The sequence below is a fragment of the Pelodiscus sinensis genome, chromosome 21, assembly GCF_049634645.1.
Source record: "Pelodiscus sinensis isolate JC-2024 chromosome 21, ASM4963464v1, whole genome shotgun sequence".
In the NCBI taxonomy this organism is placed as follows: Eukaryota; Metazoa; Chordata; order Testudines; family Trionychidae; genus Pelodiscus; species Pelodiscus sinensis.
Window position 1 is genome coordinate 11,618,732 of NC_134731.1, and position 24,016 is coordinate 11,642,747.

At 48.3% G+C, this 24,016-nt stretch overlaps 1 protein-coding gene across 2 annotated transcripts in view; it reads right to left on the bottom strand.

The window, feature by feature from the left end:
- The window catches only part of MNT (MAX network transcriptional repressor), a 103,585-nt gene that overhangs the window by 63,944 nt on the left and 15,625 nt on the right, over positions 1-24,016 (bottom strand). The window contains exons 2-4 of one of the 2 annotated variants that reach the window (XM_006138575.4): positions 6,573-7,131; positions 1,355-1,396; positions 606-717 (exon numbers count right to left, since the gene is read on the bottom strand). In XM_006138575.4, the coding sequence (XP_006138637.1) occupies positions 606-717; positions 1,355-1,396; positions 6,573-7,131 (713 nt within the window). The remainder of the gene's footprint in view (positions 1-605; positions 718-1,354; positions 1,397-6,572; positions 7,132-24,016) is intronic. The other variant, XM_006138576.4, reaches the window with a different exon arrangement.

The following is a 24,016-nucleotide window of genomic DNA, read 5'->3' on the forward strand; positions in this document are numbered from 1 at the left end:
TCCCAGGCCCGGAGCGCCTCTTCCTGCCATAGAACATGTCAGAGATGCAGTGCAGCCCTGTTTCCCCGGCAAAAAACTAGAGACATTCAAAACCATCACAAAACCTACTAGTGTCTTGGGTCCCCAGGGAGAAAAATGCCTGGGGGTTCAATTCACACCCATGCAGAGGACCAGCAGCAGGGTTATATACCACTTCCGTTCCTTTAAAGGCCCCCTAACGTCAGGTTTAAGTGTTACTCAATCCTTCGGGTGGCCCCCGACCCCACCATGGAAGTTGATCCAAAGTGGATCGCTCTCATGGGCATGGATGGCTTTTGGTAAACTAGGACTTTCTGACAACAGGCATCATGGATTACACAGGGTAGTCCCAGCAGATCCAAAGATGCTGAAAATTTTGCAAGGTACAAATGACCATTCTACATTAAGGAGAAAGTCCCTGTTCATTTTACCTTTGCAAGCACTGAAAGCCAAAGAATTCAACCAATGATAAAAACAATTAAACGGTAAAAAAAAAACAACCCCACAATACTAGATTTTTGTGCCAACAAGTAAAGCATTCTAGAATCAGCAGCCAGGAGTAACAATCAGTTCCAAGAAGGCCATACCTGGATGTATCGCAAGGCACTCCTTAGAACGCTGAGGTTTGAGGTCTTCTTATCATCTACATTGGGGATGTTGCGTTTTAACGTCTCAAAGCATTCTTTCAAATGGGCACGCCTGGAGAAACAACATGAGTCGCCTGTCAGTTTGCGGGAGCATAAGCCAAACTGCGGATGAGGACTAAATTTGGGGCCTGATCCAGCAAAGCACTTAAAGATGTGGGTCGCGATCAGTGGGATTGCCTGCACTCTTAAACCTGAGCCAGTGTGGTTCAGTGGAGCAGTTGCTGGACTGGAGCATATGAGACCCGCGTGCCATTCCCAATTTTGCCACTGTAGTGTGGTGTGCTCTTAGATAAACCCTGTCAACTTTGTGTGTCTGTTTTGTCTCTCACCATTTATCTATTTAGATTGTAAGATCTTTGGGACAGGGATTGCTTTTTACTATCGGTTTGCAGTACAGTGCGGCCCTGATCTCAGGGGAGGACTCTAGGTATTACTTCAACACAATAAGCAACATTAATAATATGCATGTGCTAATGCACTTTGCTGGATTAGGGCTTTGCAGGGTTATTGTAATGCAATTCAGTAGTAAGCAAAACAGACAAGAGTCAGCTAAAAAGGAAATTGAGTAATACAAGATCAATTAAAGTAACTCTACATTTTGTTCAAGTCTTTCTAGAAAAACAAGTAGTTGCAGACGAGAAGCATAAGAAAGGGTGTTACAATAAACAAAAATCTGGCTTTCTACGCACCTGTTCTTCTCCAATTTATTATGTACTTCCCTGGTCCCAACCCTGCAACCCAAACAGAACAAAGATAAACTCAGTGTCAGATTTAGAACTGTGTCCATTTGAGCCTTCAGCCTTGTGTGTCGCTGATATATAAGGAGAGATTTCTAAAGAACATCAGGAAACTGTTCAGAAATGAGAGGTTTTTATAACATATTATTTGTAAATATAGTATAGACCTGTTGTATATATGATATAAACCATATATATATATAGTATAACCACGCACATACATCTCATGCACAATACATAATGTATATATCAGTGTTTCTCAGCCAGTAGTATGAGTACCCTTAGAGGTACTTGAGAGAAGTCTGGAGGGTGGGGACAACTGAAATTTGGAGAAAACTGAATTTTTGTTTTAAGTTTTACAGCGCTTTATTATTTTTGTACTTTTTACACCCAAAAATTTCGTTGCCCACCCAGCTATGATTAAGTTGTTTAAACAAATGTGTTGCAATGGTAGAAAAAAATGTTTGTGTGTTTGAAAACTGTAGGTACTGGGGGTACTTGTAATTTTTCTGAAGGGGTACTTTATTAAAAAAAAAAAAAAAAAGGTTGAGAAACACTGGTATATACTGTATACTAGGTGCATATAGGTTCCAGTTAGTATATTAGGTATATACATTAGAGAGGAGAAAAGATGCAAAGCTCAGAGGTATTTACATTGGTGTGGATTTTGGGCATGTATACTGTACAGCACTAAACACTATAGTATCCAAGCTTTGACTTCAGAGCGGTTTCGGAGTGTTTGGAGCCAGACCTTAGGCCCATTTCTAATCCATACCCACCCATCAGTGGGAGTTCTACAACTATAAACTAAAACATATGCTACGTGGCAGGCATACTTGAAAGCTTTTCATTTTCTGTTGTAACTGGAATAATGTAACCAAACAGAAATATGAAACAATGTAATCAAGGAACACAGAATTTGCCACTGTTCAACAAACACAGTATAGGGCCAGGGCTCCAGATGCTTATAAAAACAGAGAAAACCTTCTTTCAGAATGAATTCACAAATGTCACCTCCCCCTGGCCACAACTTAGCTCTGGGGTTCAGACTGGAGAGTATATTATTAGGCAGGGAAAGAGCTCTGGTATTTTCCAGTCTCTGTACAGTTATTTGCCACTGATAAAAAATATGCGGAAAGCAAGGTCAATTTTGTATAAGGGCTAAAATTATTCAATCAATTAAAAATAAACCGCCCTGGGCCTTTTCCCATGAAACATTTATGAGCTAATTAAACCATCTCTCCACATACATGTGTCTGGACAAGCAGCGCTGAAGAGAAAACAGCACAGACCTAGGTGTCTGACCCAAAGGCATTACAGAAAGTAGCATTTACAAGGTGGCTTGCTTAATGTCCTGGAAACAAGCAAATCCTGTTCGGAGCTAAACGGTCAAAGGCACTGCCCGCTGTCCAAACCCTCCAGGAATAATTGGGTGCAAGTCGGGAGGTGGCTGCCTGCCACAAGCAGAGTTCTGGAGATTGGGCCTGGGGCTGTGGTAATCTGTTCTGACGCAGCATTTTCCCCGTCACATAAAACCAGAGCTAGAGAAAGGAGCACGTTGGGCCTGTTCCGGAATTGCAGGCACCCAATTGCTCACTTATTAAGGAAGAGTAATCACTGGACTTGCCCAGACCACGGACTTGCATGAACACAAATGGGCATCTGACGAAGCGGGTCTTTGCCCACGAAAGCTTATGCTCCAACACTTTGGTTAGTCTATAAGGTGTCACAGGACTCCTCGCCGCTTTTGCAGATTCAGACTAACACGGCTACCCCTCTGATACTTGACACAAATGGGCAGTTATGGGTCTATCTAGCCATTCGTATGCACAATCTCTTTTTCACAAGCAATCCTGGTAGCAACTAGGAAGGTTAAAATACGTTTATTCAAGTAAATGTGTAACCGCTAAAAAACAAAAGTCCAGCGGTTACACGTGGGCGTGGGAGGGGCAGTCAGCTCCCCGGGAGCCAGCGTGTGCAGGGAGCTGGCTTTTAAGCTGACTCCCCATGCACACCATCTACTGCCAACCCCCCGCACTGCTGCCTCTCATACAGAGGCAGCAGTGCAGGGGGGAGGAGGGGGAGGTGGCTCTCCATGCATACTTGAAGGGTGTGTACAACCACGCACATTAACCGATGAGTTCATCGGTTACCATGTAAACGGTTACGCTTTCACATCCTCAGTAGCAACTGGCATTTTTGATAATCCAGTGCTAAAGACCACAACCTTTCTAGCGAGAATTATGATTATATTCTGAGGAGAAAAACTGCTACTCTCTTCATAGCTTCCTGATTTAGACTCTTTTTTATCCTTCTGTCCTTTCTTGGCTTTCCTGGGAAGAATCTCTGTGCCCCCAAGAGACACAAGCTCCTTTCATCTTCTCTACTCCTCACAGCCCTCCCCTGCTCTCAAGGCCCCACTCTGCAGCCATTACTCTTTGGCTGAGGTGAACCAGATGAGACTCCCCCTTGGCCGGGGGTCAACAACGCGCCTCAGTCAGCCAAGAGATGGAGGATGCTGCTCAGCAAGGCCAGGCACCCTCTCTCCACTAATGAGCAGAATTCACAGCCCTTCATTTTTGGACTCCTTTTCCCTGTTGCATTAGAGCAGGGTTTCCCAACTTATGGGTTGGGACCCAAATATGGGTTGCCATTACATTTCAAAAGAGTCAAGTGTCTCCCTAGGTGGCTCTGCCCTCCCTCCTCCCCCGGTTTTTGAATTGCCTTGCATCACCAAGTCTTTCTGAATTGTCAAAATAGGTCCTCATCTGGAAAAGGTTGGGAACCGCTGCATGAGAGCAATGCTGAGACCGAAGGCAGAGAACACAGGATATAAACAATGGACTACGGCGCGTTGAACCTCTTGACTAGCAGTGCAAATCCCGCTCAGTCTGGTAATGAGCAGAAGGCAATGCTACTCTTTGTTGCTTGGTACCAACCCCAGGTCTCAGTGGACAGCTGTCCACCCCAAAAAGGCATCCTTGTTCACAATCTGAGCAGAGGCATGGAAGGCCAAATGTACAGTAGGGACCCAGTATCACCTAGGGATGTACAATCCTGGTTAATCAGTTAACTGATTGAACCTTAGATTTAACTGGTTAACTGATTAAGCCCCTCCCCCACCTCCCAAGAGCATGGGGCTGCAGGAGATGAAGGGGTAACTTCTGCTCCTAGCCCCCGCATGTGTGAGGCTCCTGTTCCTGGTCTCCCCTCTCTCCCCCAGCGGGGCTGCTCCTGGATACTGGTTAAACGGTTGGCCCGTTCACGTCCCTAATGTCATCACACCCCTACACGTGGTCTCTCCAGGCCACGGCTAAGACAAACTGGCAGGACAGCATAGGGGCAGCTCTCAGAATCTTCACCTCTGCTGGACCTCTTATCTGGCTGGAGAGAGGAGTTTAGTTACCTGTTATACATAATTTTGTCTCAACAAAGTTCCCCTTTAATTCCTGAACTGACACACCAAGCACAAAGAACTTGTCCACTGCAGCTAACCATAGGCGTGTTTGCTCTGTTACCTTTGTCACATGAGAACCAGGACACTCCTCCTCTGTGAAACAGGCTGCTCGTGTGCTCACCTTGCATTTAATTTAGTATTTAAAATTATCATTGCACAAAGAAATAATGATGATGCTATCTGCCTTGGGAAACTGTTCTAATGACAACCAAATTTGAACTGCTGTTGCTCACAGGGTCCCTCCTAAGGATGTTAAGGACTAGTTGACTAGATGCTTCCTCCCCTTTGCTGCCTCTAGCAGATAGAGGCAGCATGGGGGGAAGGGGGGAGGAAGGGGTACTTCAAAGCGGCAGTGCCGCACAACTGAGCCAGGTATCAGCTGTGCTGCGCTGCTTTGAAACCCCAAGGCGGCGTTTCAAAGGGGCAGCCGCTGCACAGCTGATCCCCAGCTCAGCTGTGCGGTGCTGCCTCTTTAAAATGCCGCCTTGGCATTTCAAAGGGGCAGCACCCGTGGAGCTTGGGGGTCAGCTGGGGACTCCCCAGCTGATCCGGGGCTCTGCGCAGCATTTCGATGGAACCTGGGATCAGCTGGGGAGTCTCCAGCTGACCCCAGGCTCTACGTGGCATGCAGTGCAGCATGGAGCCCGGGGTCAGCAGGGGACTCCGAGTCCCACGCTGACCCCGGGCTCCATGGCTTTGAAATGCACAAGAGCCCTCACTGGGGACTCTTATATATTTCAAAGCAGGCATGCCCACCTGCAGCCAGGAGTTAGCGGGACTTCCTACTGGTCCCCAGCTGTATGCGGAGTTCCACATTCCTCCTTTGAAATGTGCAAAAGCCCCAGTGGGGGCTCTTGTACATTTCAAAGGAGAAAAGCGGAAGTGCCTATCGACTAGTCAAATAGCTGATAGAAATTCCATTGACTACTCGACTAGTCAATTAACCGCAATTTAACATCCTTAGTCCCTGCATGGTTTCCCTGCAGGCTTTTCTTTTTTTTGCTTAAGCAACATTACAGACCTCTTGGGATCAGAGAAGTAGTCTACAGCAGTGGCTCTCAAGCTTTCCAGATAACTTTCCAGGAGTCCGATTTGTCTTGTGTACCATCCAGCTTTCCTCTCACTTAAAAACGACCTTGCTCACAAAATCAGACCTAAAATTACTGTCACAGCATGCCATTACTGAAAAACTGCTGACTTTCTCATTATTAGCCTATAATTATAAAATAAATCAACTGGCATATAAACACTGCACTTACATTTCAGTGTATGGTACGTAGAGCAGGACATATCTCATTGTCTGTAGGAAATTTTAGTTGGTACTGGCGCCAGTTGCTTTTTACACGGCCAGTTATAAAACGAGGCAAATATCTAAATGAGCTGATGTTCCCCTGGAGGACGTCAGTATACTCCAGGGATGTGTGTGCTCCTGGTTGCGAGCCAACTTTTATAATGCAATGTGGGGTCAGGCCAAACCCTGCGCTCTGGTCAGAGCAAACCAAGCCAACATCCCACTGTTGATCCAAACACTCATGGAACATGCCTGGTGCTGATCTGACTGTGGACAGGGTTGGAGAACCCTCCACAGAGCAGCGATCAAAAACCCCATCCCCCCCCCCACGCCTCCTCCCTTTTCCTTTCCCTAATGGGTGCTCCAGCGAGCTGACCACAGGACACATGCATGAAGCAGTGTAAGAGTTTCTAGGGACTCACCCGCCAGGTCTCTTCTTCTGCTCATTTGGTTTGGCATCTTCGGCCGGGGCCAGCTTAAGAGCGTTGAGCTGCTGAGGCGGTGCCGGGTGCTGCTGCAGAGGCTGATGGGGCTGAGGCTGGATTGGCTGTGGAACCACATGATGCTGAGAGATGGCCAGCACTGGAGCGGCATACTGCTGCAACTGCTTGGGGCTCCCTGAAGGGGGCGTAGCAGCCTTGACGTCTGGGAGAAGGGGGCCGGGTGGTCTCTGTATGACAGGTGCACCGGAGGACACCTCCTTGCTGATGCTGGGAGTGCTTATGAGAGGCGGGTGGCGTATGAGCGAAGGGGACAGGGTGGCTTGCTGAGGGGGGCTAGTGACCACGGGGATGGGAATGACTGATATGGGGGCTGCTAGGGGCGGAGGCGGAGGAGGGGGAGGAGCTGGCGCAGGGGGAGAGATGGGCACTGCTGGGATTTCGTTCCTGGGCTCCTCTGGGTGGACGGCATTGTTAACCCTTTGTACGCTGGCCTTCTTCTGCTCCTGTTCCCGCTCTAGGCGGAGCTTTTCATTTTCTTCTGTAAAAGAAAACAGAAAGTGCTCATAGTGAAGCCCTTTGCCCGGACACTGTATTTGCCATCCGTAGGTCTCTGGTAATATCGGTATCCCTCCCTTTTGCTGATGGGGGAACGGAGACCCAGGGCGATGAAATGCCTTGTCCTAGTCCAGGCAGTAAGTTAGTGCAGAGCAATGAACACAGCTTGGGGCTCTCGATTCCCTGTCCTGCAACCCAGCTATGAGATCCTGCTACTTTCTCCGCTCACCTTCCCTTGATTCGTGCGTCAATAATAAAATACTTGCACATTTACCCGGCGTTGCTCAGGCCTTTATCTCAATATTTTATTTTATTCTTTTTTAAAATAAAAGGAAAATTCCTACCAAGGCGGCTTGTTCTTCCCCTTCCTGTCCCTATCAGGGAACGAGAGCAAAGTGCTCAGCTCATCTGCCCCCTGCACTCTCCAGCCAGAGGGAGGAATGCAGGAAACTGTGTACTTTCCCCTTGTTTCCTGACAAATGGGAACAGATAGCAGTGTCTCTGTACGAATCGGAGAGGGTAGGGGAGCCTCAACTTCCCCCTCATCCTCTCTAAAGGGTGCCTGGCTGGCTCAAAGCTTGGATAGTCCCAAGGGGGCGGGATGCGTCCCCAGCCAGCCCCTTTCATGGTATTTCTGTCTCTAAGGTTGCCAGATGATGTAACCAAAAATACCGAACACCTCCCCCCCTCCACAAAAAAAAGAAAAACACTGGGGAAAAAATTCTGTTGAGGAGGGAAAAAAGGGAGACAGCAAAGTTGTTGAGCACAAAAAAAAAAAAAAAAAAAAAAAGCAAGGGGCGCCGGGGGGAGGCCCAGTTGCCTAGTGTGTTGTAGGGTTGTCAGGTGTCCAATATTTTCACCTCCTAGGTGGAGACAAAAATCAGAAAATATCGGACATTTTAGGTGTCTGGTATTTTCTGAAATTTTTTACCGGACAAGAGGTGAAAATACCAGACTGTCTGGGTCAATACCGGACATCTGGCAACCCTATCTGTCCCTTTTCTGAGAAGCAATCCCATTCCAGGCACAGCCTATTGCCCTGGCACAAATAAACCCTGATCTTGCTCGTAGGGTTGCCAGGTGTCCAGTATTGACCCGGACAGTCCGGTATTTTCACCTCCCGTCCGGTAAAAAAATTCAGAGAATATCGGACACCTTAGATGTACGGTATTTTCTGAATTTTCTCCCGGCCAGGAGGCAAAAATGCTGGGCACCTGGCAACCCTACAAACACTCAGCGCCCGGCCTCCCAGCAATGCTTCCCCTGGGTCTTAGTGCTCAACCTCTGCCCTGCACTCACTTTTAAAGGGGACATGCTGTTTTATTTTAATTTTTTTTTTTTTTTGGCTTAAGTGTTTGGAGTCCTTTTTTTTTTTTTTTGGCTCAACAACTTTGGTCTCCCCCCCTTTTTTCCCCTTCAACAGAATTTTTCCCAGTATTGTTGTTGGGTTTTTTTTTTGGGGGGGGGGTCGGTATTTTTGTTTCAACTATCTTGCAACCCTACTTGCTCAGTATACCAAATTTGGCAGTCCTAGCTCTTACCATTTAGTTCTTGAACAAACAGAGAGACAGACAGACGAACTCAAACAGGGAGTAGAAGATAATGTGCTGCCTTCAGAACCAGACCTTCAGGACAAGAAACCAAAGGGTCCCGCACACATCCAACCACAAACCCACCAGCCTACTCTCCCCGACAGCAGTGAGACCAGGCAGTCTGGCAGAAAAGACATATACTACTAGATAACCCACCCGCTGTCTCAAGTAGCGGAGCTGCCAATGTCCTGGCCCAATCTGCCCTCCCAAAATGTGACACCCCTCCCCCCCTCACAAATTATAAGACTAGGCCTCACTGCCTTACTGGTATACGGAACATCTCGTACCAGACAAGACCAACAGATTATAAAGATCTGCCTCTTGCCTCCGGGTAGTGGCCTTCTCCCTGCTTCCTCAGAGATGATAAAACCATTTTCACAGCAGGTCTAGCTAGTTGTGCAATAATGTATATAGTGGGTGGGGCATGAGCTACCTTTTGGCCTCCACAGCTCTTATCTTATATACCCTGAACTAGGCAGGCCCAGAGCAAACCCTCCGATCTAAATACCTCGGACCCCCAGGCTACAAATCTGGAGTCTTGGCATTAAGAAAGATGAAGCACATTTATTTTTAACCCTTGCCTCCCAGAAGCTGGTTCAAAATGAAACCAAACCCCATCCAAAGAAACTTAAGGACAAGGAATCGCTGGCCCTATCCTCCGCACGCCGTCACACAGTTTTAAGCAGGCCCTTTGCAGGGACCCCTCCGACACGGTGCCTTGCCAGAGAACTCTTTTCCCTCCAGCTCAGGGCGCCAGTTCAGGTCCAACAAAAGACCTTGCTGCCGCGTACTGCACTGCAGCAGAATTCAATCCCCATCAACTCTGTCCACGTCTTGCTTTTTCCATTTATAAACAGGCCAAGGGCTCTTGAATGTCTTTAAAGGGACCCGATCCTGCAACGGCTGAAGCAGCAGTGACAAAACTCCTCAGGGTTTCCAGGGGGGTGGGATCGGGCCCAAAGAGAGAGGAGACAATGACAGTGTCCGGCCTTAAAAAAACATCCTGGCTTCATCTCCCTAAGGCAGCGGTTTTCAAGCTAGGGGTCATGACCCAAGACTGGGTGGAGGAATGTCGGATGCTGGGTCTTGTTATTGCAGAGTGATCAGGTGACCAGTGGGGGTGCTAAGGAAGCTCCCTGTCTGTCCTGCACAGCAGACTGTGCTGCGCCCCAGAAGCGGCTGCCAGCAGGCCCAGCTCCTAGGCAGGGGGAGAGCGCACAGGGCTCCATGCACTGCCCCAGCCCTGAGCACTAGCTCCACCCTCCAATTGGCTGAGGACCTACCGCTGGCTGTTTCTGAGGGCAGCATGGTCTGCGGTGCCAGGAGAGGCAAGAAGCTGCCTTAGCCCCCCCGCTGTACCACTAACCAGGAGCTGCTCAAGGTAAGCCCTTCCTGGCCCAGCCTGACCCCCCACAAAGCCAGAGCCCCTTCTGACCCCCCAAAGTGCTCATCCTCAGCCCCATCCTGGAGCTCACACTCCAGTCACGTTATGTTGGGTCGTGGCATCAGCGATTTCCTTCAACTGGGTCATGAGAAAAAAAGTTTGAAAACCGCTGCCCTACGGAGATCCTGTGCATGAGTCAGGCAAACCCTTCCAGCTCATGCATCTCTCTTTGACTTCACACAGCTGTGAGCCAGTCCCTCCACCGCCTAATATCAACACTGGGCATGTGGTTCAAAAGGCCTCCCTGGGGTGATTCAGGACAGAAAGGACTTCTTGGGTTTGAGATCTTTGGGTATGTCTACACTACCCCGCTAGTGCGAACTAGCGGGGTAATGTATGCATACCGAACGTGCAAATGAAGCCCGGGATTTGAATTTCCCGGGCTTCATTTGCATAAGCCGGCCGGCGCCATTTTTAAATGCCGGCTTGTTCGAACCCCGTGCCGCGCGGCTACACGCGGCACGGGCTAGATAGTTCAAACTAGCAAGCCATTCCGAACTATCTGTACGCCTCGTGGAACGTGGAACGAGGCGTACAGATAGTTCGGAATGGCTTGCTAGTTCAAACTATCTAGCCCGTGCCGCATGTAGCCGCGCGGCACGGGGTTTGAACAAGCCGGCATTTAAAAATGGCGCCGGCCGGCTTATGCAAATGAAGCCCGGGAAATTCAAATCCCGGGCTTCATTTGCACGTTCGATATGCATACATTACCCCGCTAGTTCGCACTAGCGGGGTAGTGTAGACTTACCCTTCCTGATTTACGGCTGGGGGAGGGTGCAATCCCACAACACTGAAGTCAATGGCAGCTGGGCCACCAACTTCAGTGGGAGCTGTGTGAAGCCTTCAGTGAGGAGGAATTCAGCTGGAACCCACAGACTTACTTCTGCTGTGAAACTGTGGCGAGGCAGGAGCAAGGCTCGTAAATTACATCTCGTTGCCATTGTGCATTAGTCATGCCCTTTCACTTAACTTTGACATGCCCGTGTGTATTTTTACACCACCAGACAAAATGTGTGTGTCCTGACTAGCAAAATAAACCCCCGTTAACCATGTGCCGGGTTCCTGGCTTGAATTGTGCAAATATGGCACATCTGAAATGTATTTATACTAGTGCTAAGACCCAGATAGACTTGGCATCTCCACACATCCCTGCTTGACATCAAATTCCTAGAAAACAAACTCACTCCTTTGAAGTGGGCAAACAACCCCCTACCTGCAAGTTTAAGGGGTGACTGCAGTCACGGAGTTACTCCACAAATCTGGTACCAACGACCTCTCCTTCCCCTGAATGATCCTCAAATACTCAGGAGCAAAGGAACCAGTGGTACAGCAAGTCTAGCATTCTATCTTTGACGCTCCCAAATGATTCAGAGGGAAGATACAAGAATGGCCCACTATTGTCAAATGCAACTGTCCCCCGGAAGAAACTAGGAGTTGTCCTGCATTCTGAAGCATGTAAGGGGTCTGACTCAATGAAGATATTTACACTGCACACCAGTACTCCCATTTTTTCACTACTTTCCCCTAGACGGCAGCACCAAAACCAGATGGAAATAAAAGAGACTGGTAATACCAGAAAGTGGGGGTTTTGAGCAAGTAGAATTTGAGCCTCTGCTTATTCTAGCTGGTTTGGCGTCTTCACCTCTTGATGCTAGACATGATCGTTTCTGTACCACAGGAGCAGCATGATCCAGCAGCAAAGGCTCTGGACAGGGAGTCAGAAAACCCGGGTTCCATTCCTAGCACAGATTTGGGCAAGACGCTTTCCCTGTCTGGGTCTCTGTTTAGACTGGGGTTGTGTCTCACTATCTGTGAGCATGGAGCCTACCACAATGGATCCCTGCTCTCAAATGGGCCTCTAGGTGCTACTAGAATGTAAATAACATTATGCCATTGATGTCAATCCAGAGTAACGCCACTCACTTTAGTTACCATGGATTGTAAAATGGAGCAGAATTTGGCCCTGAGTCAGTAAATGAACCCAAAACATCTAAAACATCATCCATCATAAAGGCACATAGATTTTAAATAAAGCTAGTAAGGTGATGTAATGCAACTCCTCTAATGTCCACCTAATTCTTTGATGACTTCTAGCCCTATAAAAATGAGGAGTCCTGTTGCACCCCACAGACTAACAAATACATTAGATCATGAGCTTTCATGGGTAAAACCCACTTCATCAGATGAGCTGGAGTGGAAAATACAGAATCCAAGGAATATAGGACTCAAAAGCAGTTACCTGTCAACTGCAGGACCCATGTTAATGAAATTAAGTAAGTAGGCTGGATGTGTCCCATTCATAACTATTGATGTGAAAATGCGAATATCCAAGGTTGGGGAAATTGGCTTTCTAGTGCATTAACCAGTTAATATCTTTATTCAAGCCCAGATTAACAGTGTCAAACTTGTAAATGAATTCCAGTTCAGCAGTCTCTCTCTGTAATTGTGTGATAAAATTCCTTTGTAGAGAATGACTACTTTTAAATCCATTACTGAATGTCCTATCCCTACAGTACACTGGCTAGAACTGGGCAGAGTAGTCAAATTAAACAAAATCAACAGAAGCCCACATCAACTTACATTTAATTGGGGATTTCCCTTTTGCACCAGCGACACAAAAACCGCTGATAAAACTCTTTCCCAAGCAGTCTTCCAACACACTCTTCTAAACAATCCTTTTCACACATACAGAACTGAATGCTCAGCTCCACTTCATGGCAGTTTTTCTCAATTAAAAACAAATGCTTTTTGCATTAGTTGAATTGCTTAGTGGGGCAAGTGGGGAAGGAGGTGGAGGGAATAAAATGTTCTTCCAGATGCTGGCAGAACTTTCGTCCCATTCCAACATGCCTGTTTGCTGTCGGATATGATACTGGGTATTTCCTATCACCAACCCACTCTCAGAAAAGTATTCAGGTACAATTCTGCACTCATCTAAACAGGCACAACCCTGACTGGAATCAACCAGACTTGCAGCAGAGTAACTGAAAGCAGACTTTGGCACAGTGCATATCAGGGAGGGGATAGAACACTCAGAAGGAAAAGGAACAGCAGCAGACAGTGTAAAATATGCAGAGAGCAAATTCCAACCGAGGGCAGCTCAGTGTGTTTCCTGCGGTTGAGGCAAAGGAGGAAAAGAAGCTTTATTTTCACCCCCCTATTACAGCTGCTGCCAATGAACCTTGAGAATCCTGGTTCATTTCTCAGCTGCAGTAACAAGCAAAGTGCAAACCCAACCAGACCCCAGGCTGGGACAAGGACTCGGTTCAGAATGCTCCAGCATCTAAAAAAGCGGAAGGCAACATTTGGATCAGGCTCAAAAACTAGGGCTAGGTTTCCAACGCTTTGCGTGAGACACATGGGGTGGAAAGCATGTGAAACTCCACACTTGGAATCTGGGTTTTCCCAAGCTCCCGGCACATTCGTATGCAGTGCTTAGATGCAGTCTGTTACAGAGATCAAGGCCAACTTGTGAAGCTGGCATGTGGGAGCCCTCAAAGCAAGGGGGGGTTTGGACTGCGGTGTTGGGCTTGACTGTGGTCTTCTCTAATACAAGCAACCGTGAGGAAATGATATTACCAACATCATTTTTTTTAAAGGAAGATGTAAGGGCAAACACCTGTCAGCAGGATTCCACTGATGTAAACGATTTTAAAGCTGAATTACCAACCATTTCAGACTGATTCACTTAAACTGAACAACATTAAGAACGAATAAATAAAAGCCCTTTGTCTGCTGTTCTTTTACTCCAATTTGCTGCCTGGTTGGCCGCCAGAACCAACAGGATTGCCCTGGCACAGAATACAAGAGGAAATTCGATCCGGGTGACCTGGTGACTAATTGTTCTCTCTTTTTCATGTTTGAGCAGGCTCTCCAGCATTAGAGCTGCTGGGCAGTTTTGCTCCAAGAGGCAAGGAGTATGTCACCGGTGCCAGATTTTACTGCCTGTGATGGAGGGACGAAGAACCTCTAACTAGCTGAAAGAAGTTAAAAAATTCTGGTCTGATAATAAACTGCTGGACTTACTGCAAGTCTGGTTAAGGCTGGTAAACCCTGAAACCAAATTCATCCCTGGGACAACTCAACAGAAGTCCATGATGAATGAAAGTCCGTCCTGGCTCCTGGTATTTAAGTCAGGATAAGTAGAGCCCTGCAAATAGCCACTTTATATTTGTGGTTATCCGCATCTGCGGATATGGGTGCAGGTATCCATTAGGGATGTAAACAAGTTGTCGAGTATACAATTAACTGATAAGCCTAAGCTTATTGGTTAATCTTTTCAACTACTCACATTTCCCAACGCCTTTACTGCCTCTGTATCAGAGGCAGCAAGGAGGGGGAAGCAGGAGCTGGTGCTGGGAGAGCCAGCTTAAAAGATGGTTCCCTGCAGCACTGGCTGCATGGTGTCCTCCTCCCCCCTCCACCTGTATTAGAGGCAGCAGCAGAGGGGGAGGGGGCAGGAGAGGCTGCTGCAGAGCAGCCTCTGCCCACGGGGAGCTCATACCTTCTGCGGACAGGGGTTGCTGCCACCCCTCCGCTGCTGCCTCACGGGAGGCAACAACACGGGATGGCAGGAAGCCGGTCTGTGCAGGGAGCTGGTTTTTAAACTGGCTCCCCTCATGGACTGGCACCGCTTACCACCCCACTCTGCTGCCTCTGATACAGAAGCAGCAGCACAGGGTGGCAGGAGGCTCCCTGGGAGTGGGGCTGGAGAGCACTGGATGCCGCCCCACCCCTGGGGAAGATAGAATAGTCAAGTATCCGATAGGAATGAATGTGGTTACTCGACTATTCAATTAACCGATATCCAACATCCCTAGTAACTGTGATTCATTTTTGCAGATACAAACACAAAACTTTGTATCTAGAACCCTGCAAATTTACGGGTCTCTGCCGCTCTTTTTCACGGCTATGGATATGGATACCAATTTCGAATTTGTGCAGATCTCTAAGAATAGCTATAATGTAAGACCCCAGAATATGGCCTGCATTTGCCCCGTGACCTCAAAGTGAGGGCAATGCTAATCAATTTACACATCAGTATTGTTAGTGAAAAATCACACAATGAGCAATTTTCATTCATCCCGGCAGATAAGAGAGCAGGAAAGTCAGCTGACAGCAGGAGCGGCCTGAGGCCGGCTGCAGCAGCTGGCGCTGGCTGCAGCAGCTGGCGCCCTAGGCGGGGCTGCACAATTGGCGCCCCTGCCTGCACGGCTGTCAATGGTCGTGATGTCATCATCAGGTGCCCGGTCCAGCGGCACCTTAGGCAGCTGCCTAGCTTGTCTAGGCTCATGGGCCGCCCCTGGCTGACAGGCATGTCCTCTTGCTCAGAAACATTTATGTAAATGCAGCACAAAGCAGGCTACTGACCAGCTGCCCACTAGGCCTTTGGTGTCACGAATGCAGGGCTAGAGGAATCATTTCAAGGATGGGTTAGCCAATCTATAACACAATAGATCAATGACATGAGTTATTTATAAACACAAAGGAACTGAACTGGCATTTGCTCCTGAATATGCAAAGGGGAAAAGTGTGGCCAAGACAGCTCTCTTAATTACACCAGACAGACCTCAGGGAAGTAGAGTCTCTGCCCAACCTCCTCCTCAAGCTTATACCTGTGCCTAACTGGTGAGGCCTCAGCTGGAGTCTCCTGTGGGCACCACATGTTAAGAAAGCAGTGAGCAAATTGGACAGAGTCCACAGGAGAGGAACAAACGCGATAAGAGATTTAGAAAACATGACCTGTGTGGAAAGGCGGAAAGAAATGAGCATGTTTGGTTTAGAGATAAGAGTCTCCAAATATGTAAAATGCTGTTGTAAAGAAGTTGATGATCAATCATTCTCCCTGGCCATAGAGAGTAGGATAAGAAGCAAGCAGCTTGGTTTGCAGTAAGGGAGAGTCAGGTAAGATATTAGGGAAAATGAACGTTCAGGATAGCTAAGCACTGGAATAGGGAGGCTGTGGAAACTCATCATCGGAGAATTTTAAGGCCAGGTCAGACAAACACCCCAGTGTAAGAGGATGAGCTAGATGACCTCTTGAAGTCTCTTCCAGTCTTATATTTCTAAGAGCTTTTAAGAAGTCCTTTGAGAGCTCTTTAGAAGTCTATATGAAATAACTTGGGTGGCCTCAGATAACTTTTTCCCCATCTGTATCATATGTACAAATACAGAAGCACAAGGCATATCTCTCGTATATGACAGTCCACACACACTCATCAAGGCCCACTTTTGTATGAGTTCACCTAGACGGTCTCATACAAATCCAATATGCAGAACACACTAGGGATATGAGTGGGTAACTGGTTACCTGGTTAGCACCACGTATTGGGTAACGGTTATCTGGGAACCGTCCCCTGCCCGCAGCTGGCTCCCAGGCCATTTGGGCTGGGAATCAGCAGCTTCACATGGAGCCGGAAGCTGGATTTGACATCCCTAGAACACACGGGATGTTTATGACATTCACAAGGCCCCGGTATTTCTGGCCTGCTCGGATTCCTGAACAGGGGCCAACATCCCCAAATTCACCCCCATCACGGTCACCCCCCGTTTACATTCTCAGTAGAGGCAGCCAGGCCTGAGGGGACTATGAAAGCGGAACTCCTCTCAAATCCCTCGGGGACTCTCTAGGTCACATGCTGGAACTGGGAAACTTTCACTACCCCCGCTTAAGCTGTCCATGTTCCGTGGCTGGATTTCAGTCCCTCGGGCTGAGGATCTGAGTTCAGCTGCAGCCCCAACTGGAGCGGCTGCACCTAATAAAGGAGCAGGACTGCCGCGCTAGCAGCAAGAGGAAGAGAAGAGACAGCAAATCATGTCACATGAGGAGGACACAGGTAGCAGGGTCAACAGTCTCTGATAGTGAACTGGTGCTATTTTAGGGCCTCACTGGTTCACATCAAGGACTCTTAACTTTGTTATGTAATAATCGCCTGGGTTTATGTCTAACGCCTACTTTGCCTGGAAATTTCCTCAAGCTGCAATTACAAGTAGTAGTTCTGCAGACAGAGCTATATACACCTCCTGCTACCACTCGGCAGGAGCGGCTGCTGTCAGGAATGCAGAAGTTCACCGAAGGAGCAGGCTGCGGCCTTCCAGGAAAACACATTTTGCAAGAGTACAATATGAAGGATTCCTGCTGTTTGTCGTGTTGCTAACTGGACAGACCATCAGCTTTCACAACTGACATGTCAAGAGCATCTGCCTGTGCTAAATCCGCCATCTTTGATATACATATGCTGGAATATTGAGAGAACATGCCAGAAGTGCACATGAACTTATGCACTGGCCTAATTCTCATGGGCTGTGTCTACACAGTAGCGTTATTCCGAAATAACATCGTCCGCCTTTACACTACAAGCAGACAATGTCGAAATAATGTTGAGCTGGAGCAGTGGTGTGCAACCCATGGCTCGTGACCCCCAAGAGGTTCATGGATGTCTTCCCAGGAGGTAACAGTATTTAGATCCGTCAGGCCAGGGACTGAGCCCGGCCGTTGGTGGCCACACAGTGTGGCACTTAGATCTGGCCAGCTGGTGGCTGGGCCTGGCAATTGGCGGCCCCCACGGCGCGGGGGTCGCAGATCAAAAAGATTGTGCACCACTGAACTGGAGGACTTCTTACTCCAACTCCAGTAGCCCTCGTCGTAAGGGAAGTCGGAGGAAGAGTGCTCTTTCGGATTTCCTGCTGTGTAGACAGCGCCAAAAGCCAAAATAAGCTATTTCGACTTCAGCTGAACAATTGACCTAGCTCAAGTTGCGTAGCTTATTTTGGCTTTCGCCCTGCTGTGTAGACATGCCCTTGGTGTAAATCAGAACTTCCTGGAGTCAATGCAAAGAAAACCAGATGGCACATCCAGGCACATTTCAATGTATATTTGAACCATTTAATGCTTCAGGTAGTGGGGAACGCAAAGAAATTACTGTATTAATTTGCACATGCCACACAAAAGCTCTGATAGATCACACATCAGTATTACTCCAGATTTACACCAGTTTAAATGGGTGGGAGATGGGTCCCTCCTGTTAATTCTTTTTCCTTTACCTCTGATAAATCTTAACTCAGATATTTATTTCATACTGATAATCGTGTAGTTTATGTCCATTTTTGTGCCTCTTGGCTTGAATTTCCAAAAGAATGTAAAGGAATTAGGGGTCGGTTTAGAAAGGGAAAATCCCATTGGATTTGAATGGGGATTGGGTGCCAAACTGCCTTTGAAAATCTCTTTTACTGTTAACTAGAGATGATGATGCTCTGTTTCTCAGTTTGCAAACAGGTCCCTCTCTAGAAGTGTATATTGAATAAGCAGTAAAATAACAGTTTAATAAACACAGAATTCCTTTCCCTTTAGTTTGGTTGCTTCATGGGGTTGGAGTGGGAGAAATGCAACAGACAAATCCTGTAGAGCTGTGCGAGAAATAGGGATGAAAGAGGTTAACCATTTTAACGGTTACTCGATAAGCATCAGCTTATTGGTTTCAGTTATGGTTCGATGCCGGCTCCCGGCCCTGCTCCTGGGGAGTCCGCTGCCGCCCCGTTGGTTCTTCAGTATAAAGCTTATACTGCAGAGCCTGCAGTGCAGCTGGTTCCCCGGGGAGCGGGGCCAGGAACCAGTATGCTAGTTTATAAGCTAGCTCCTGACATACACTGGCTCCCAGGGAGCTGGCTGCCACCCTGTATTGCAGGCGTGGGGTGACAGCTGGCTCCCCAGAAGCAGGGTCAGCAGCTGAAGCCAGTGAACATGGGGAGCCGGCTGCCACCCCAGGCTCTGCAGTCCAGCTTTATTCTGCAGAGTCCGCAGCACGTGTAACCACTAAGATATTTAACGGTTACATTTTTAACCGTTTTAAACCTCCCGAACAAGAAACGGACCTTAGGCCAGCTTGTGGAGACCAACTGTGTTGGTGCATTTTTGTCATTTCCCGTTTTAGTGCAGCGCTCACCCTAAGTGTCTTATGTTACAGCAAACACCTCCTCTCCCAGCATTCCAAGTGGGCTAAAGCAATAATCAGCTGTCTGGAGGACAATGCCATGCAGCTGAAGTTTGCTTACAAATGTCTGGGCGGGACAGCGTAGCTACAAACAATGGAGTTCTGAAACGAATACGTGCTTGGTTTGATCTTTCTGGTGGGAGTCCCCCTGTTGGGAATAGGAAAAGAGAACAGGCTTGGACAAAGAATGGAGGAGGATGCTGTTTTTTTCCCCCAGACTTCTAAGACTTCAAAAGCAGCACAATATCTTTGGATTACCATTGTCAGGCAAATAACACTCACGATGCATCTTATGGCCCCATTCCTGTAATCCACTGAGACCTCTCTGAATTGTGAATGGAAAACTGCAAACCAACCAGAACCCCACTGTTGGCAATGGGAAGACTATTTATTTTCTGCTTTTGCAGACCCCAGGTTATGGAGAGAAGCAGAGAAGATGAGGGAGGTTTTTGAAGGTAAAATCCCACTAGAACCGATGGCAAGAACTCACAGTCCATGACGGAAAAGGCCGACCCTGCCCTCCCAAAGTGGTTCCCTGCTGACCCGAAGGTAGAGGACAGCTGGGAATTGAGCAGTGGGCTTGCAGACAAGTGTGGCTAGGAGGCAGAATAAGGTATGAAATCCTGAGATTTGGTAGTTCAGATAAAAATGAGGCCATTTAGGGATTTGGGGCAAAAATTTGACAGGGATGGTACTTGGTCCTGCTGTGAAGGCAGGGGACTGGACTTGATGACCTTTCAAGGTCCCTTCCAGTTTTAGGAGATAGGCAATCTCCATTAATTTAATTAAAAAAAAATAATCTAAAAAATTAATTTAAAAAAAATCTGTTCAACCCTAGAAAAGGCAGGATACTACCACCTCAGACTTCACAGAGGCTGTTTGTAGGATCCTCAAATCCTTTCTCCTGGGCACCGAGGAGCCCAATTCATATGGGAGGAAGAGCATCCCAGTTTCAGGAATGTACCAAACCTAACACAGGACTGATGTTGTCCATGAGACAAGCTGAAGGAGAGTTGCTTTTTGGAGAGCAGACAGGGGAATCTATGAGCAGCGAGAGACTGAGGAGGACGTCACCTCAAAAAAAAAAAAAAAACCTCTTTCACTGTATCAGAGCAAAACGTTACATCTGGTCTTGGCTGGAGGCACTAGTTCTAATGGAAGAAGCAAGATGCATGGGGGTAAAACTATGTACCTTCTGGTTCAATTTGCCTTTAAAAATTCCTATGGGCCTTTTATCTGTGATCGTTTTTATGCAGAGTTATGACACACGGGCACAATCCTCCACACCCCCACACATGTACTCTTCACTAGCTCACCCACAACACCCGTGGCGGGGGGTGGGGGGAAAAAGAGACTGACCAGCTGCACTTGGTACCCGCCTGGCTTTAGGCACATCTTGGACACCAGGAGTTCTGGTTTGTTTATTTATAATACTCTCCTGGCTTGGCAGCTTGCACTGTCCACACCTTCCTCTATGAGAGATGCAAACGTCTTCCCCACCCGTCTGCTACGGATCAGCCATTCTTTGTCTGTGTAGTCATAGCCTCACAGATTTCAAGGTCAGAAGGAACCACGTGATCCAGAGTAGCCTCTGGTATAACACAAGCTATCCACTTCCCCAAAATGCTTCCTAACGCCTGCATTTGAGAAAAACATCCACTCTTGATTTAAAAGTTGCCAGTGACGGAGACTACTCCATGACTCTGGTAAATGGTTCCAACGTTCCTCAGGGCACACGCTCATCCCGCGTCCCTGCAGTTCCTGGGGCCGACCGCTGCTGCCACCCCACACCACTAACTCCCAAGGCCTTGTCCTTCAGGGGATGGGGTGCAATGGGGGAGAGAGGGCAGGGCAGTGGTGGGAAGGGGCGGGGCTTGGGGATCGAGATGGACACGCCCACCCGGCTGCTGGAACTCCCAGGCCAGTTTGCAAAAATGCTCTGGCTGATGATGGCCCACGGGCCATGAGTCTGAGAGCCCCGCTCTACGGCAGGTTTTCTATCCCTTTGGCTCTTCGCTGAGCCCTCTCCTGTTTATCAACATCTTCCTTGCATGAGGTAGGTGGACAGAAATCTGCATGTTGGCCCCCTCCCATACACTGAACTCCTCATTTCTGGCCCCATCCCAGAGCGTATCAGTCAGTACAATCAGCCTCACCTGATTTTTCCGTGGTCGGTGGCCCCTGACCCAAAAAAGGTTCCAAGCCCCTGCCCTAACGGATGGAATCAAACCTGCTGGGATTTGAACGGTGGTTCTAGGAAGGGTAGCAATGTCTAACCCACGCCCATTGCCCAAAGCCATCCTTTCCAACACTGAGCTACTAGCAGCTACTAGCAACTCAGAGGCAGATTAGTTACCAGGCCGCCAAAAGGTTTGAGTCCTTGTTTCCCCAATCAGCAGCAGAATGGGCACGTCTATGTAAGCAAATCAAATCAGATGATGCTGAAAGGCCTCCTGCAGCATCAACTACTACAGCTTATTGCTGGTTTCGCTATGACGTGCTTATGTGAAACACTATTGGAAAAGTAAGCAACACTCGTAACATCCCCTCCCCCAAGCAAACAGAGAAGGAAATGACTGTACAAAGCTGCAAGGTGCCCACGGAGAGGAAGGGATACACATGTCCTCTCTTCCTTGGGGGGACAGACAGCCTCTTGGGCAGGGCAAACTTCTCCTCACCGCCAATCTGCTCTTGAAACCCTCCTTCAAGTCCACTTGGTCAGGAGCCAGAACTCTTTGCCCCTACGCAGTGCTGAGCGGAAAGGAAAAATAGAACGGATCCAAGGGCCCGGGATCTGACACCGCGAAAGAGATCCAAGCTCGAGGATACTCCCAGCACCAGTTGCTGGGGTTTTAAGATGTGCATAGCTAGCTGCCATATAAGCTCACTCCTGGCTGAGTGTAGGGCCCTTAAATTAAAAATCAAGGAGGGGGGAGGGGCGCTGGGGGTGGAGCCTTAGCACCCCAGTTTAACCTTATTCTCCTAAGGATTCTGCTTGAGAGATCTTACGCCAGCCTGGGAGGGGAGTTCTCAAAAGCCCCCGGGAGTGGTGTCATGGGGATCCCCCGAGTCACGGAGCCAAAGCCGGTCTCTGAAGAGATGCCCTGAAAGCTTAGCATGCGTGTCCAGAACAAGACGGTTGGACCAACGAGATGCTGCTGCCCCAGGGAGGAGGAGCCAGAGCACAGGGATTTGGTTGATTCTCCCAAATAACATGCGAGGTTCCCAGCCAGGCACAGCTGGAAGGAACTCCAGTTGCCACATCACACCTGGCTTCTAGACAACAGAGAAAACTCGTCCCTAAGAACACGTGTCCTTGCGGGCCTTGGTCTATCAAAGTGGCTTCTGATGATCTGTGCCTGGGCGCAGGAAACTTCAGGACGCTTGGTCCATCGGGTCTTGGATGCTGGCAGTTTCCCACCGCAGCAAATCTAGAGGTTTGTGTATTATGCTCCTCTTTTGGAGAGGGGTGTTTTTTTATCTTATTTACAGGTTGGTGCCTACTTGCCACAAGAAATAGGGAAAAGGGTTAAAACAAACAAAGGGAAGTACTACTTTATAGGGTTGTGAACTATCCAATAAACAAACGCTTATCGGATAGTCGACACCCCAGTTGATTAGTGACTTTCCCCCCTTGCTCCTTTAATAGAAAGAGGCAGCAAGGGGGGGGGGGGAGTGAAGGGGGTGCTTCAAAGCAGCAGCACCACTTGGAGCCCGGGGCCAGCTAGGGACTCTGACCCAGGGCTCTATGTGGCGCGGTTGCTTTGAAAAGCCATGGGGAGCCTGATGCCTGTCTGCATGCGGCGTTTCAAAGCGGCAGCACCACATGGAGCCTGGGGTCAGCTGGGGACCAAGCTGACCCCGGGCTCCAGGTGGCGCTGCCACTTTGAAACACCACGGGGCACACGGGGCCACCAGGGGGCTGCTTGAGTCCCCTGCTGGCCCCATGCTCCCCACAGCGCTTTTGCCTTTGAAGTATAGCAACAGCCCCTGGGGCCGTTGCTACACTTCAAAGGCAGAGGTGTCCTTATGGACAAATTGCATCAACTATTCAATTGGCTAATTCATCTAAATTTAACATCCCTACTACTTCATGGAATACAGTCAACCTGTGGAACTCCTTGCCAGAGGATGTTGTGAAGGCCAGGACTTTAACAGAGTTCAAAAAAGAGCTAGATACATTCATGGAAAGTCTATCAATGGCTATCAGCCAGGATGGGTAGGAATGGTGTCCCTAGCCTCTGTCAGAAGCTGGCAGGGGTGGAATCACTTGAGGATTCCCCGTTCTGCTCATTCCATCTGGCGACACCTAGCATTGGCCAGGGTCAGAAGAGAGGATACTGGGCGAGATGGACCTTCGGTCTGACCCAGTGTGGCTGTTCTTATGAGAAAAACTCTCAATGAAACCAAAGCCAAAGACTAGGCTTTATTTTTCCCCCCTTTGCTAGTCCTCTCTGCTAGTCATCACGACACAATTTATACAAAAGCTCTAACTGTCTTGCCTTCAAAAGATAAGGCTGCCTAATAACCGAGCCGCCTTCCCTGGTGCGCACCGTGGAACTGGCAGTCTGAAATCAGCAGAAGGTACAACGCTACATAAAGCCCAGTTACAGAAATGCAGAACTTTGGTTTCAGCAGACAGAACAACCACATATTTACTACTGACTGTGCCACATCATATGATAGGCCCTTGGGAGTCTAGTCACCAGAGTGGTTTCTAAATAGGATGTTTATTTCAATTTTTTTTTCTATTGGGCATCAGCTGCTTTTTTTGAAGGAATAGCCAGGAAACAGTTTATTCTCATATGCATCTACGTGTCATCTAAATGGCTTCCCTGCAGG